The sequence below is a fragment of the Impatiens glandulifera genome, chromosome 9 (genome assembly GCF_907164915.1).
Source record: "Impatiens glandulifera chromosome 9, dImpGla2.1, whole genome shotgun sequence".
In the NCBI taxonomy this organism is placed as follows: Eukaryota; Viridiplantae; Streptophyta; class Magnoliopsida; order Ericales; family Balsaminaceae; genus Impatiens; species Impatiens glandulifera.
Genome location: NC_061870.1, coordinates 34,783,599 through 34,799,066, shown reverse-complemented (window position 1 = coordinate 34,799,066; position 15,468 = coordinate 34,783,599). Strand labels below are relative to the sequence as shown.

Here is a 15,468-nt window from a genome sequence, read left to right as displayed (position 1 = left end):
TAGTCTTTAAAGTTGATGTAGGAGTTATCAATGGTTCTCATCTAAAAAGGAATTGAAAAGATTTATATAGGAGGATGAAAGAATGAGCCATAATTTCTTTTATCTTTGATTATAATTATTGAATGACTTTTTTATTAATTGATTGGGCTACTTTCTTTACAAACTTACCTAAAAATACTATAGATATATATTTAATTAATAGTTTAGTTGAAGACACGACACATTTAATTTCTTTAACATATATAAGACTTTGGAGATATAAATGACTATATTATAAGTCAAGTTAAACTTACCATTTAACAAATAACATAGTCTTAGTTGTAGATGAAAATTTGAGTTTTTTGTTTTTGTTTGAGGGTATGAAGCTATAGTATATACAATATTTATGTAGTAGATGGACAAAATAAAACTATCATTGTGATCCCTATTTGATATACTTGTTAGAAACCTTAAAAATAAAGGAAAGTCTCAATTATTCATCAAGAACAATTAAAAGAATGGAATATCAAAACTAGGCAATGAAGGGGCAAATCAAGTTGTTAATCATTTTGGAAGTTTTCCATTTTCTAGTGTGTAATGGACTTTAATATATTAATATTAAATTCATTTGTTTCTTAAAGTCTTACAAGACTATATGTCCTTATGCAAAGTCTTCTTTGTTAACCCAAAAAAAACTTAATTTTTATTTAAATAAATGTAAATAAAAGTCTTTAATAGACAACAAGACCAAGTAGATAGGGCAATAAAAAAAAATTGTTAGTTAAATCAAGATATATGAAAGTACAATTTCCATTTTAGAAATAATTTTGTGATGGTGACATATTATTTATTTAAGGATTATATTGAAGTGATCAATCAAAATTATAAATGGAAATAAAAAAAAATGGTCAACTAACTCACCCAATATTATAAATAATTTATTGCTTCATTCCAAAGCAATTTCAATGTTATTTTTTCTATTTTTAATTTTGAAATACCTAGACTTCACATTTCATATATTTTTTTTTTTGTGAGGACTTCTACTTCTGAATAAGTGTGCCGCCAACAACTTGTTATGATAATCCTCATACAGAAAACAAAAATAAATTGAAAGCAACATATATATATATATATATATATATATATATATATATATATATATATATATATATGTGATGGTTTATATATTAATATTATATCCAAATTAAGGACAAAAAGAATTGGCAAAGACAAACCGTTCAGACAGACATGTCTAGCTTCTTCCTTTTTTTTAATTGTTTCTATCGGGTCATATATAACATATATACATATTGATTTAACTTTATGTTATTTTCAAAAAATATATATATTTTGTTGAAAAATTCATGATAGCTACCTGAATCTAATTTTTGAAATTAAAATTAAAATTTAATTATTTATAATTTTTTTAGTATTTTTTATTTATTTAAAAACATTATACCAATATATTATAATTTTAAAAATCCCGAGAACTGAAATTTGACCTTCTAGGTGCATTGCAAGGCACTATGAACTATTTAGTTAGACGATTTCACGTTTAATTATTAATATATGAGAAATTAATTTAGTTTAGTTTTTGTTGATTCCAAATAATTTTACTAGTTTAGTTTTTGTTGAGTTAAAATAATTAAATTTATTCATAATTTGCTCCTCTAGATCCTACAGGAGTCCTTTTCAAGATGAACAAGATGGCCCATAAATTGGCATCTCCTTTTCAAGTCTATTTTAAAGGCCCAAATAATATTTTTAGATTTGCTTTGGTTAGGCCATAGGCCAGTTATTTCACTGTTATCTTATTCCTATACATTCTCTATTTTGATCTCTCCGGAGGAATATAAATGTTAGAATACATTAGAAATTTTGTCTTGAAATAACTGAAAATATATAATAGAATGATGTTACAAATAAACTAAATAAAATATAATATATAAAGAACGATATTATCAAATTTAAATATTGATTCGAGACATGTGTTAGACACATTTCCTTTAAAACAGTTTCATTGTCTCCCGTTTGTGCTAGAGTTTATCGCAGATGACTGTCTCCCATGGTACGACGAATTCAATAGTAATTCTGCACTGAAATCACTACTAATCAAACTTGACCAGCGTACCTGAATTATCACCGGGTTTCAACGAAAATATCAAGCAAAGAACTCGAAAATTACTCACAAAATAAGGAAATTACTTTTAAAATTCTAGAGTGAGAAAATAATATTGATTCTTAAAATATGCGAATGAGATGGTTGGTTGACCAAAATGAGCTCAATAAATTAGTAATAATATCTCTATTGAAAAACAAAGGATATTCGTGGTTAAAAATATGTGAATGAGATTATTGATCGACCGAAATAAATGAAAGATGTCAATGATTAAAATGTTGGTAATGTTGAGATGATTTGGTAGAAAAAATGATCGAAGCATGTGAATGATATTTTAATAATATTAGAGATTTTTTATAGTGAAAAATAATATTGGTGGTTATAATATGTGAATCTAATAAATTGGTTTGAGAAAAAAAAGTTGAATTTTTTTTTTAAAGTTATTTTGGTCTTATTTAAAAATTAATATTAATACTTTTTAAAATAAAAAATTATTAAGTAAAATAATATTTTAAATTAAATATTTAAATACAAACTAATATATTTAACCTAATATTTATTTGTTGCTCAATGTTAATATTTTAAATTAATTAATTATATATATATACATAAAAAATCATAAAATATAATAAATAAGTAAAAATATATGCCAACTTTAAAATGAATTAAATTTAAATGATAACTAAATTATTTATACTTGTAAAAATTCATATGAGTGATGATTTAGGTGCCACGTCAGTTAGTCAGTAGTTGGGCCCAAACACGTGAGTCTTGCCAGGACGAATGAACCGATGGTGGACTGGACTGGACTGGTCACTGGTCCCATAATAACGATAAAGACTCTTTTATTACTCTCATCTTTTTAGGTTAATTTTAAATAAATATACGAATGAATATATCTTAATTAGGATTTTAATTAAAGAGCCAAATCATTTTGGTTTAGATATTTCGAAATCATTATTTCTTTTATTTATATTAAAATTAAAACAGCATAACTTTATAGATTACATGAGAAAAGGGAGGAAAACAATGCAAACTCATGAACATGAACCCTTTATTCAATTGAAACTGTAACTTTCCTCTTTTTAAATAATTATTAACCAAATTATTATAATTATAAAATTTGATAACATTATAAATATGTTAGAGCTAAAATGATATTATTGTTCCTCGAGAAAAAGAATAGATTTGTTCGGTTCGGTTTGATTGGATTGGATTCGTCTCGGTTAGCGAGTTTTATCATGAATTGTATTTCCCAATTAGAATTATAGTATATTATATAATGTAGGAAAAAGAAATAAGATAGAAGAAGTTAAGAGGTCCGAAATAAGGAAGAAAGAGGCAAGACAATAAGATTTGGTTTTATTCAAGAAAAAAAAAAAGAAAAAAGAAAAAAAGGGGGGCAATGAATCATGAATGTACCAGGCCGGTACGATATTATTATTATTCTTGTTGTTATCTTTGTTGCTGTCTAAGGCAGCACTTATTTAATTTTATGTTTTTTGTAAATGTAGTAGAGTTGGCATATATATATATACATAAGAAAACAATTTTGGATTCTTAAAGATTTCTTTGGGAAGCTTCCCCTGAAGCTATCATAATTTGTCTTCTACTCCTTTATGTTAAATAGAGATTTTGTTTGTTCTTTTGACAGGTCTGGTTTCATTTGTCTCATCATTTTCATCTATAATTAGTTACTTTTGTCTCATATTTTTACATATAAAAAGATTATAAAACATGTATTATTTAATTGCCAAGTTAACCCAACTATAAAAAAACAATTTAATAAATGTTACAAAAGAAAACCCAAACTCATTATCTCATCTCATGTCATGTTCAAACCTAGCTAAGTAACTCGGTGCGAAAATCGGGAGAATCAGGGTTATCTTCTTTATTAACTTCTTCTCGCCGCTTTATGGATGTTATTAATGTTCCTACGGATTTTATAAACCGGGTAAAAGATTACAAGAGTTTATGATTCAGACAGAATAATTTTTTTTATTAAAAATGAATAACTAAAAGATGAAAACAGAAAAAATAACAAGTATGAGAGCAAAAATGAAACCAGAAGTAAGGTGACTGTCTCCTATGTTTTTATTTCATCGTATAATTTGATAATCACTAATTTTGTATGATAAGACAACATCACTTGTTGTTACTTTATATACAAGTTAAATATGATATTGTCCAAAAGTTGTTGAGAAAATCAGTTATAACACTCACACGATCATATTCATATGATAGAATGGAGGAAGTTCTTCAAGATTATTCAACTATTTCTCATATGTCATGTTCTTTATATTATCCTTACACATAAAATCCAATGTTTCTTATATATATATACTTTTTCACCTAGGTAATTGAATGGATCTAAATATCATTAATAATGCCACAACAAAGCAAAAGTGGTGTAGTTAATTCATAGTTCCTTTTGCACTATTAAAGACACCTACTCATGGATCATTATATTAGGGACATTTATTATTTGAGGAACAATAATGATATATGACTCATAAAATGTACCTATTTTTTTTATATGACTATCATCCTAACTTCTTTAGAATCTTTTGGTTGGAGATGTAATAATGGCATGCTTGTTATTTTCATAAATATGAAATACAAATTAATTAGATTTTCTTTTGACAAAAATGTTTAATAATTATATACATATTTTAAAAAAGAAAAATTCAAGTTAATTTTCTCATATATCATACAATTGAGTAAAGAGAATCCCTTGTGTAGTGAAATGAGATTTTATCGATGTGAATTGTGATTTTAAAGAAAAGAAAAATAGCTTAAATTGTTAAATCAAAACTATAAATTGCTAAAGCAAAATTAGACAAAGAAAAATAAATATTATATAGTGGTAAACTGTAATATTGACATTTTCGTGTTACAAAAACTATAATATTGATATTTTTCGTTATAAAAATTAACCAAACATTTAGATAGAAAAAACATCATCAAAAAATGTGATTGATTTTCACCATTGACATCAATTTATTTATTTTGAAAAGGTAAAATTTTCTCTATTATACTTATTCAAAAAAAAAAAAAAAATCATATTATTTGATAATTAACCTTAATTTGGCAATTTGAATATTTTGTAGATTTCATTTTCTTTGAATTTTTATGTCTATTTGGATGAACAATATTATTGCCTGGATATTTTTTAGGATGAATTAAAATAATAATCTTAATGTATTCACATAATTTCTACATTTTATAAATTAAGAATATGAAAATTATAAACATCTTATGTTGGCAAACATTGATAAAGGGAGACAAGAATATATAAAAAGCATAACAAAGGGAGAAAACATAAATCACGATTACACAGTTATACACACCTTTTTAAATATGAGCATTATTATGATTTTATTTATTTTTTCTTTCTAAAGAAAAATAAAAAGAAGCATGATAATTTCCAGGAAATAACTTAAGAAAATCCAAAATAACCATATCGATTTTTTCAACATTCTTGTTATATAAATATTAACATTATTATAAATATAAATTATATAATGCTGCTTGCATCTCGAGATGTTACGTTCTATAATTCCAATACCATAAAATTTCGAGCCCCGCTATCACAAATATAAACATTAAGAGAAAATATCGGATTGGATTAAATTATTATTTTTTAATTTCTTTTATCAATGCAATAAAACGAATTTAATTGTTCTTTATAGATTGACACGTGTGTTTATTCAGTTTAAAAAATAATTCTAATAATAATTTTAGAGAGAGAAAACATATTTTATTATAAATTTGATTCCTAATCCGTGAATTAACCGCTGTAATTATAAATTAATTTGTAGTTTAGATTTTTGACATGTGAGTTTATTTACTACTTCATTTAGAATAATGTGTCACATCTACCCTAGCTATTTATTTACGTACCTTTATTCATATATAACTGTTTGTAAAATAATAATTATTATATTTACATCTTATCTAAGGGTTTAATTCAATCGTTTTCTTACAATATAAAATCTTAGTTGTATTACTAGTCATTTTCATTTTCGAAATAATTTGTTTCATTTTATTTTAAAAATCTTAACACTCTCTTCACTTCAATTATAAGTTTGTGATTAAATGTAATATTAAATTTATCATTCAACATAACATTTAACTATTTTTTTCACAATCAAATCTTATATGTTTTTACTTAAAATAAACTAAACCTCACAAAAATGTTACAGACTTTTTTTTAAAAAAAAAAAATTATGACTTTAGCTTGACGGTTCATTGATCCTCCAATAATAATAATAAAATTAACATTTTCTTTAGTCTCCCATCTAATTTGTATAGGATTTTGTTAAAAGAAAAAACAAAGCATTGAAATAAAAAAAATTAGTATTATTTTAAAATGGTGGGTCAAGCGATCTTTATAAAGATCGAGATTTTGGCAATAATTCAACTAATAATTGAAGATTTTATTTGGATTTTTTTTTTATTGTCTTATTCTATTGTGGTTACTATCAATTTACTATTATAGGTTGTGTTATTTAACATTTTTATTACTAATAATATAAAAAGTAGTATACAAGAGTGTATACAATCTACGGTCATTTTAGTTATTTATTTTTAAAGAATCTAATTAGAAAGTTAATGTGGTCATGTAATGACCCTCCAATTTTTTTCTCCTATTTAAAAAAACGATTTAGCTATAATACATTGCCTTAATTTTGTTTGTTTATAATAACTTATTATTAGTAAAAGAAAGAACTTTGTTACTTCATTAATTCACCTTTCTTAATTTTGATAAATAATTTAGTTCAAATATCTTGTCAATTGAATTTAGATGGCTATTTTTTATTTTAATACTAAAGTTCAAATATCTCACCAAAAACGATTTTTTTTATCAATTTTTAAAACTAGATTTAGGGTAACAAAAAGTATATCGAACTTTTTTTACCGAGGTTAGGGCAGTCCAAACCTCGGGGCCGGCTCTGTAGGACAGAGCATTGGTGTTTTTAAGTTTGCAATGAGGACAAATAAATTGTGATTCTTTTCATGATTTTTTTAATTAGTTTGCTCATTTTTCACATTTGTTGTATATTATTATTCCTCAATTTTAAAACACTTATAATTACATTTAAGATCAATAATTAAATAAGGCCGCCCAAACCGATATATGAAAGTTGATGGTACTTTCCTTTCCTTGATTGGCTGACACATGCGGAATTAGGAATATAGCTAGGTTATAGGTATTACCTACACCTATAAACCTATGTCCTAAAATATTTGATATATGGAACTTATTTTATTTTCTTTTCAATTGTCCTTTTTCATTCAATAATATATATATATATATATATATAGTTAGTTGGGTTAATCATAGTTTCATTTATAAATAAAATAATTATTATATATATATACATTATTAGTAATACATTGCCTTAATTTTATTTGTTTTACTAATAATGTATATATATAATAATAAAAATAAAACTATAATTATATTTATATATATAATAATAAAACTCATATTTGGTTTTAATTAAATTATTGCTCCATTTTCTTGTTTTTTTTTCACGGTTTGTTGTATCAATCACATTTTAAAGATATTTATATTTTATTTTGAATCAATGTTTTTTTTAAACAAGTTAAAAATATTTCCAACAATTATTTTTAGTTGACTATTCTAATTAGAACCACTTTAGCAACCGCATATATAATTAATGACAGTGATCTATAATATATATATAAATATTTGTTTTCTAAATTTAGATTGTGACATTTTATTCTTAATGATAGGACTAACTATATTTTTATCAAATAAATATTATGACACACAAATAATTATAGTATTAGTGATTATTTACAATTTTGCCCTTGTTCATTGTCCATCCCAACATAAATTAACAAGTGGACAAATTTAAAAGTTAATTTAACTTTTTCTTTAATTTATTTAAACTAATTAATACATTTATTTACGTAAGAACACCTAATATATATATATATATATATATATATATATATATATATATATAACACTTTAGGTTAAGAGAAGTCTTATGAATACATAAAAATGTTGGGATAGATTAATCTTTATTACTATTGTAACTTTTAACTTACAAAAAAATATTTAACTTAATTTTTATTTATTTATTTTGAGCAAGACCACATTATTATGTCAGTCTCAATTTAAATCATTTTTAGTTGGAATTAAAATTTGAGACATATGACTTCTTAGGTATAATTCTTAATTATATTTGAAATACATATATAGGATAGAGTAAAATAATTTATTTACATGCATTTGTAGTATACAGAATTTTTTTTGGGTCAAACCCTAAATAATAATGAATATGTATGCATCAAAACTTGGCTTACAATTAATTTTATTTTTGAAAATGACTTACAATTAATTTTGACAATAATGACTATATATAAAACTTAAGCATATTCGTACTATATATATATATATATATATATAAATGTTTGAATTATTATTGCAACAACACCTACTGCATAATGGTAAAGATATTAATTAGTACACACTTATAAGAATCTAAATAATGACATGTTTTTAATTAATGGAGTTAATAATCCTATATGTGTCAATCGTTGCCAACGGTAATAGGATCAAGTTATTAACTTCAACTGGTTCAACAACCTAATTCTCTTAATTAATTTTGCTTAAATATATAAAATCAAAATAATTTCCATCCTTATAAATGATTTTTTTGTGTGATGTGAACGGGATTTATACTTTGGGTGTCTAGTATGACCTACTTTAAATTTAAATAAGAAAAACTTTTAGTAAAAATCAAACATTAGACTTTTGATCTATAAAAAAATAAAAAAATAAAGACTGCCCCAACTTTGTAACTTTATATTTATCGCTACCCTACCCAATGTATAATTAAAATAAATACCTTTTATCAAAGGAAAATAAATTATTTTTATCATTTGAAATAATATTTTTATTTATTTAAGTGAATATCTCATTAGCCTTTTAGATTAAAACTTTATGCACTTAGCTGCCAACTTGATGACCAATTATATTTATATGGTTTTTCTTCTTCGAGAAAATGGTAAAACATAATTAAATAAATAAAAATTTAATTGTTATCGCATAAAGTCATAACAAGATAAAATAAAAAACAAGATAATAACAACAAGATATATTTAAAAACTCAACAGAGAAGTTATAACACAAAGTTGAGAAATAAAAAAGAAGTGCAAAAACCCTAATTTAAATATTTATACATGTCTTATTGGTAAAAACAATTTTTTTTTTATAAAGTCTATCGGATCAAAACTCTAACTGTTACAAACACAAGCATAAAATTGAAACAATTACTGGTTAAGTTTTTCAATTAAATTAAACAAAGTACCTTTTAAATCATTTTTTTTTTATTATAATTTTTTAAGTATATACTTCATTCCATGTATAATGACACGTTCTAACTTGTTTGGATATTTAGTTTCAAATTCCATTTCATCTTTTGCTTTTAGTTTTGGATATAAGGACTTTTACATATATTTTTATTTTGGGGTTTTACATACAAATTGCAAATAAATATTAGTATAAAATTGAATATATATATATATATATATATATATATATATATATATATATATATATATATTTACTTAAACTAATATATAGGCAATTCTTTAACATTTATAGATCCTTAAAACATCATCATTAATTGATAGTAGTACTTTTATTAAGCTTAATTTAGATTTGTACAATCTAATAACATTTGACCAATTATTTCCTTTTTTATTTGATACAATGGAAACAACTCTGTTAAGCATGTGAATTGTCCTTTAAAATATTTTGAAAGTAACACAAAAATTTCTATGAATTAACCTATCTTAATAGTTTAATTAGAAAAAAAATTAAAACATATGATTTAGAAAGAAAAAAACTTTTACCAATTTATTATTTCACTTTAATTTATGTGAAAACAAATTTACTTGATATTAGTATTTTTCTTTTTATTAAAAATGAAAAAGTGAAGGCGTGCATAAACATTTAATTAAACTGACCTCAAGGTAAAAATGAAATATATTTATATAAATATTGATATAATAAAAACCTATATATTAGTGTTGAGTATATCTTAAAAAATATTGAATAAAAAAAATCACACAAATATTACTAAATTAACGTGTTGCGGGAGATCTTTAAAAAAGACAATGTGCTTTTTTTCGACTGAATTTGTGGGTTTCCCATATCAAACCTCATATAATATTGTTAGGATGATAGCATTATGAAGGATCCACAACAGTCATTTGAGATTGTTGAAGGTTCTACGATTTCTCTTCAATAAATTATCTACCAGAAAATAATAGGGATATAACCCATTATTTCAGGCTCGCAAATCTAAAATCTAACTGCTTCAATCCATGTTTCCCATCACACTAATGATTCCCGGCATAACTCAATGAATATAGTAATACTCTAAAAAGACTCCAAACAGTGACACTCTTACAATATAAAAGGAGATAAGGGACGTCTCCACATCTTTAAGATACATACGACATTGACTAACTAAGATAAGACCACGCGCATTCATTTATCATCGGTTAGAATACAAATTGTGGATCGTGGATCGCATCCACACAAAAAAAACTTAATGGGAATCTTAGACTCGCATAATTTCTTCAAGCACAACTGAGTTGGAATGACTCTATCAAAAATGATATTAATAACAATGTCTCACATCAAACTTTTACAAATTTCATGACATCTCTTTGTTAATAACTAATGATAACAATTTATCACGATAATAACTTTTCTCAAATGATATATCTAATACGATGCGCAAGCATCAAAACTGTCATTTTAACGGACTCATCTCATATAGTAACATAGGCCAACACGAAAATGGTTATCTTGTCCCCTAATATTAAAGTGATCCTTATATATCAAACATATATTGTTCAATATACAGAATTGAATAGGGATAATTCTTGATTACCACCTGTGAATAAATATATTTATATATTTTTAATAAAATTGATAATATAGGGATAATTAGAGTAATAAAAAAAAAATAGTTATAATTCTGAAATAGAAAAGCAGAAGCTGCCAAGGGCCGTTACATCTCAGAAGCAACGCCTAGAGAAGAAGGTCATTCTTTCTTTCTCTCTCTTTGGGAAATAGCAGCAGCAGCAGCATTGGTAACAACAGATGGACCCAGATTTCTGGTGTAGACAGTACCGAGTTTGGAGGTTTGTTCATAATTACCAATTTCTCTAATTACTTAACATAGATTCTCTATCTTCTTCTTTCTATATATATTTACTTCATTCATATCCGCTTTCTTCATCTAATTACCTTACCTTATTCAACTATCGTTCTTGCAATGTCTCAGAAACGCCAGCAGGACGACGGCAGGACTCGTTCTGACGGTAACGGCTCCGACGATAAGCGCCGGAAGTTTAGGAGGTTCATTACCAGCTTTTGCGCCTTCCGTTTTTCATTTCATTGTTTTCTTCTTCTTCTTCTTTAATATGCTTCTTAACCGCTTTGAACAACCTAGCTAGGTTACAAATAACTTCATGATGCTCTAGAGTCAGTCATGAATTGATACTTTCCGTAGTGGACTGAAGCTAAGCTCTTATTATGCATGAATTAAGTTTATAACTGCCTGCCATGACATGACTGTAATATGTTTCTTCTTTGTATCGTGAAGATTAGCCGCTCTCTACTGTTATGACTCATGATATACTTTCTGCTTGTTTGATTAGCTAGGCTTAATTATATGGTATCGGTCTCCAATTTGGTTGTTACTTGGTTTGGATGATTAGGGGAACAAATTGCAGCCTTAATTTGTTGAGAGCTTAAAACCACTGTGTTTCTGCTTTGATTTCATGGATAAATATAGAGCTTTGTTACTATGAATATGTCATTTTAGGTGGATAACCTTAATTTATCTATAGGTAAGATTAACAAACATGATATGATACCACTTTGCTAGACAAAGAAATCCAGAAAAGGTTCTTGTTGGACATTCATTTATGATTCAAGAGAAGCTTGCTTATTAACTGAAGGATTTCTCTTCTATAACTTTTTTTTTTGCTTAATTGCTTCTTTCATTTGTTGCTAAGTATTGTTTAATTGATTATTTTTCAGTGTTGTTCTTGAGGTGATGACCATGAGAAGAGTCCAGCTTTACATGGAGCCAGTTCTGGAGCCTTTGATTCGAAGAGTGGTGAGTTTCCCAAACATAAATTATTTCATTATTCCTTTAGAATTTACAACTTTTTGATGCACGCTTCTTCTGAGAAATTAAACATTTTTTTTTGAAAAAAAAAACATAATCTTGTCTGCTTATGCAGTTTTGGATTTCTAAATATAGAAGTAATGACTGAAAATATGTGAACTTTCAATTCTTATTTAAGAGCTGAAAAATATGTGAATGATTTTTCTTAAAGAACTGAACTCTGCAGACTGCAATAGTAAGAATCAGTATAATAATGCCATTCTCTTTCTCAGTCTTTCTCTTACTGCTCCTGTTTCTGTGCCATGAGAATCAGTCAAAGTTCATCCCACCAGTTCATAAATTTCAGAGCCGGTGTTTGAATCTGAAATCCAAGCAGTTATTTATATGTTCAAGACCAAACTTTAGCAAATAAATACACTATAGTGCAGCATGTTCTCTTTTTGGCATCCATGACAATGAATTTTTTTAACTCCCATCAACAATGGTATTTCCATCATTTAAGTGGAAGATTTAGGGTATTTCTTTTACTTTTAGATTTTCCAGATTCCAAATAAGATGTTCTTTCTACCTATATGTTTGCCTTAACATATATGGTTCTTTCAACAGGTGAAGGAAGAAGTTGATTTGGCTTTAAGAAAGTATTTGACCAGTATGAAATGGTAAAACTATTTTCCACGTAAACAAACAATTTACCTTTGTTAGTTGAGTTGAATTTCATTTAATTAGTTTAATTACATGCACATTTGATTAGGAGCTACGGAAAAGAAGCACACCTTTCCGAATCAAGAACCTTACAGCTCCGTTTTCTAAACAACATATCTCTTCCAGTTTTCACTGGTACACGCATCGAAGGAGAAGACTCAACCTCTTTAAAAGTTGCCTTAGTTGATGCTCTAACTGAGCAGGTTGTTTATTCAGACCCTGAATCCTCCGCAAAGGTAGAGATTGTTGTTCTGGAGGGAGACTTTGATAGCGATGAAATAGGTACTTGGAGTCTTGATGAATTCAAGAACAACATTGTTAGAGAAAGGGAAGGTAAAAAGCCTCTTCTTACTGGAGACGCATTAGTGTACCTAAAAGAAGGCATCGGTTATGTTGGGGAGATATCTTTTACCGACAACTCAAGTTGGACTAGGAGTCGCAAGTTTAGACTTGGTGCGAGAATCGTGGATAACCGCGAAGGAATCAGAGTCAGAGAAGCCAAGACTGAGTCTTTTATAGTCAGAGACCATCGTGGAGAATGTAAGTATATATAGATTTTAATGATCATTTTTGTATTCCCTAGCTAGCTCTATAATCTAAATTAGAGCATACATTTCTTAAATTAATTATAATACCAGTGTACAAGAAGCATCACCCTCCAGCCATGCATGATGAAGTATGGAGGCTAGAAAAAATTGGTAAGGATGGAGCTTTTCATAAGAGGTTAAGCAGAGAAAAAGTAAATACCGTGAAAGACTTCTTAACTCTCCTTGTTTTGGATCCTGCAAGACTCAGAAACGTAAGATATCTTCTTAATAATTCATCCTTATCGATCCTAATTCCTAGCTAGTCTTCTAACATATCTATATTAATGTGTATATATTAGATTCTTGGTTCGGGCATGTCTGCTAAAATGTGGGAAGTTACGATAGAACATGCAAGAACATGTGTGCTGGATCCAAGGTTGTATCTTTACCCACCTCCTAGTTCACCTCAGAAGCCTGGAGTTGTGTTTAACATCGTTGGACAAGTAACCGGACTAATTTCAGAATGCGGTTATACACATCTGGATAAGCTATCTGATGCTGAAAAGGCAAGTCTTTCTTTATTAATTAATTAATTTTAATAAGATTGAGATTGATTTGTTTCCATTTCAAATAATATTGCTTCTCGCTGTGAAACGTTGTTATTCAGGTGGATGCACATTACATGATAATATCTGCATTTAAGCACTGGGGGGACGTGGTTCTTTTCGAGAACAGCAGCAACAACAATGATGTTACTCTCGATGGTTCTACGAGTATGTCTGATGTTTCATTTCCACTCCACCAGAATTCATCAGCTATGGCAGAAAGTTGTAATATTGGTGGTGGTAAAATGTTATCGTCTCCAACTCCTCATCCTCCTCCTCATCATGAAATGGTAGTGGATGATGGATATGAATGTCCACAACCTAGTTTATGCTCGCCGGATATAATGCCATCTTTCTTCCCTTTAGCTGATATGCCAAACTTTGATGATTTTGGGTTCAGTGACCTCGATCAAATGGATCTTCGATACGACGAGCCATTAAGCTGTTATAACCCGGTTGGTGTTGGTGTTGGTGGGAATAATATTCAAGTTTCTCAAGGGTTTTGCGATAACGATCATCTTCAGTATCTGAATTCGAATTGCGCACTTCTTCAACAAGTAGTCCAGGCTGATCAGAGCTCGAATTCAGAATCGCAGGCTGACCTACACAATGCGGTTAATAGTTTTCTGGTTGCACGTTCTACTGCCTTTGCTCATAGGAGATGGAAGATGTTATTTTGCGCCATGAGATTGCTATCGATAAGGAGGTTAGTTTCGAAGAGGAGATCATCAGGAAATATGAAGGATAAAAATATTAGATATTGCTGATCGAGCTCTGACCTGACCTGACCTGAGATTAATAAAATGATGAGATGGAGATGAGAACATGCAGGAGATGGATATATATATCCTTCAATTGCATACTAAAATAATGATGATAATAATAATAATATGTGCAGAAGTTAATAATAGATGAGATAATAAACTAGTCAGGAGTTTTTATTACAATGTGCAGCAAGCAGCAGCAGGTTTAATTCGTTTTGAATCATGTGTAAAATGGCCCTAATTTCTTATTGACGGACCTTCAAAATGAAATGAAATAAAATAATAATATGCATGGTGCATGCTTTTCAATTAATGCCATAAATTTATATTATTATATTCATCTCTTTTGGTAAGATTTTAATATTTAATGGATTAATTAGTTGATGAAGTCTACATCATTCAGGTTCTTCCTACTACTACTGCAGAGACTAGAGTTGTTGTCAAAGCATATCGCCTATGATATGATATAGGCGATAAATATGAATTCTTGGTCCATGATTAAAGGTGGTTTCTTGAACCATAAATAGGAATTGTGTTTGTGTCATGGCTTGAATACCATAGCTAGCCAACATCAGTATA

At 27.3% G+C, this 15,468-nt stretch overlaps 1 protein-coding gene across 2 annotated transcripts; it reads left to right on the top strand.

Moving 5' to 3' along the window:
* The first annotated feature begins 11,199 nt into the window (after positions 1–11,199).
* Positions 11,200–15,198, top strand: LOC124915367 (calmodulin-binding protein 60 A-like). 2 transcript variants are annotated; one of them, XM_047456073.1, is made up of 8 exons: positions 11,200–11,296; positions 11,440–11,513; positions 12,201–12,279; positions 12,898–12,950; positions 13,043–13,533; positions 13,632–13,792; positions 13,880–14,086; positions 14,188–15,198. In XM_047456073.1, the coding sequence occupies exons 3-8, from the start codon at positions 12,217–12,219 to the stop codon at positions 14,890–14,892; spliced, it is 1,680 nt and encodes a 559-aa protein (XP_047312029.1). In that variant the 5' UTR covers positions 11,200–11,296; positions 11,440–11,513; positions 12,201–12,216; the 3' UTR covers positions 14,893–15,198. The 2 variants fall into 2 exon arrangements, with proteins under 2 accessions (XP_047312029.1, XP_047312028.1); XM_047456072.1 differs by lacking the exon at positions 11,200–11,296 and having other exon boundaries at positions 11,377–11,513.
* The last annotated feature ends 270 nt before the right edge of the window (positions 15,199–15,468 follow it).

What these genes read in the sequence shown, in the direction of transcription:
- LOC124915367 (XM_047456072.1), top strand. Translation starts at nt 11,431, where the DNA reads ATGTCTCAGAAACGCCAGCAGGACGACGGCAGGACTCGTTCTGACGGT. An exon ending in TATTTGACCAGTATGAAATG is followed by an intron (nt 12,951 to 13,042) that starts GTAAAACTATTT and finishes ACATTTGATTAG; the next exon opens with GAGCTACGGAAAAGAAGCAC. An exon ending in AGCTATCTGATGCTGAAAAG is followed by an intron (nt 14,087 to 14,187) that starts GCAAGTCTTTCT and finishes GTTGTTATTCAG; the next exon opens with GTGGATGCACATTACATGAT.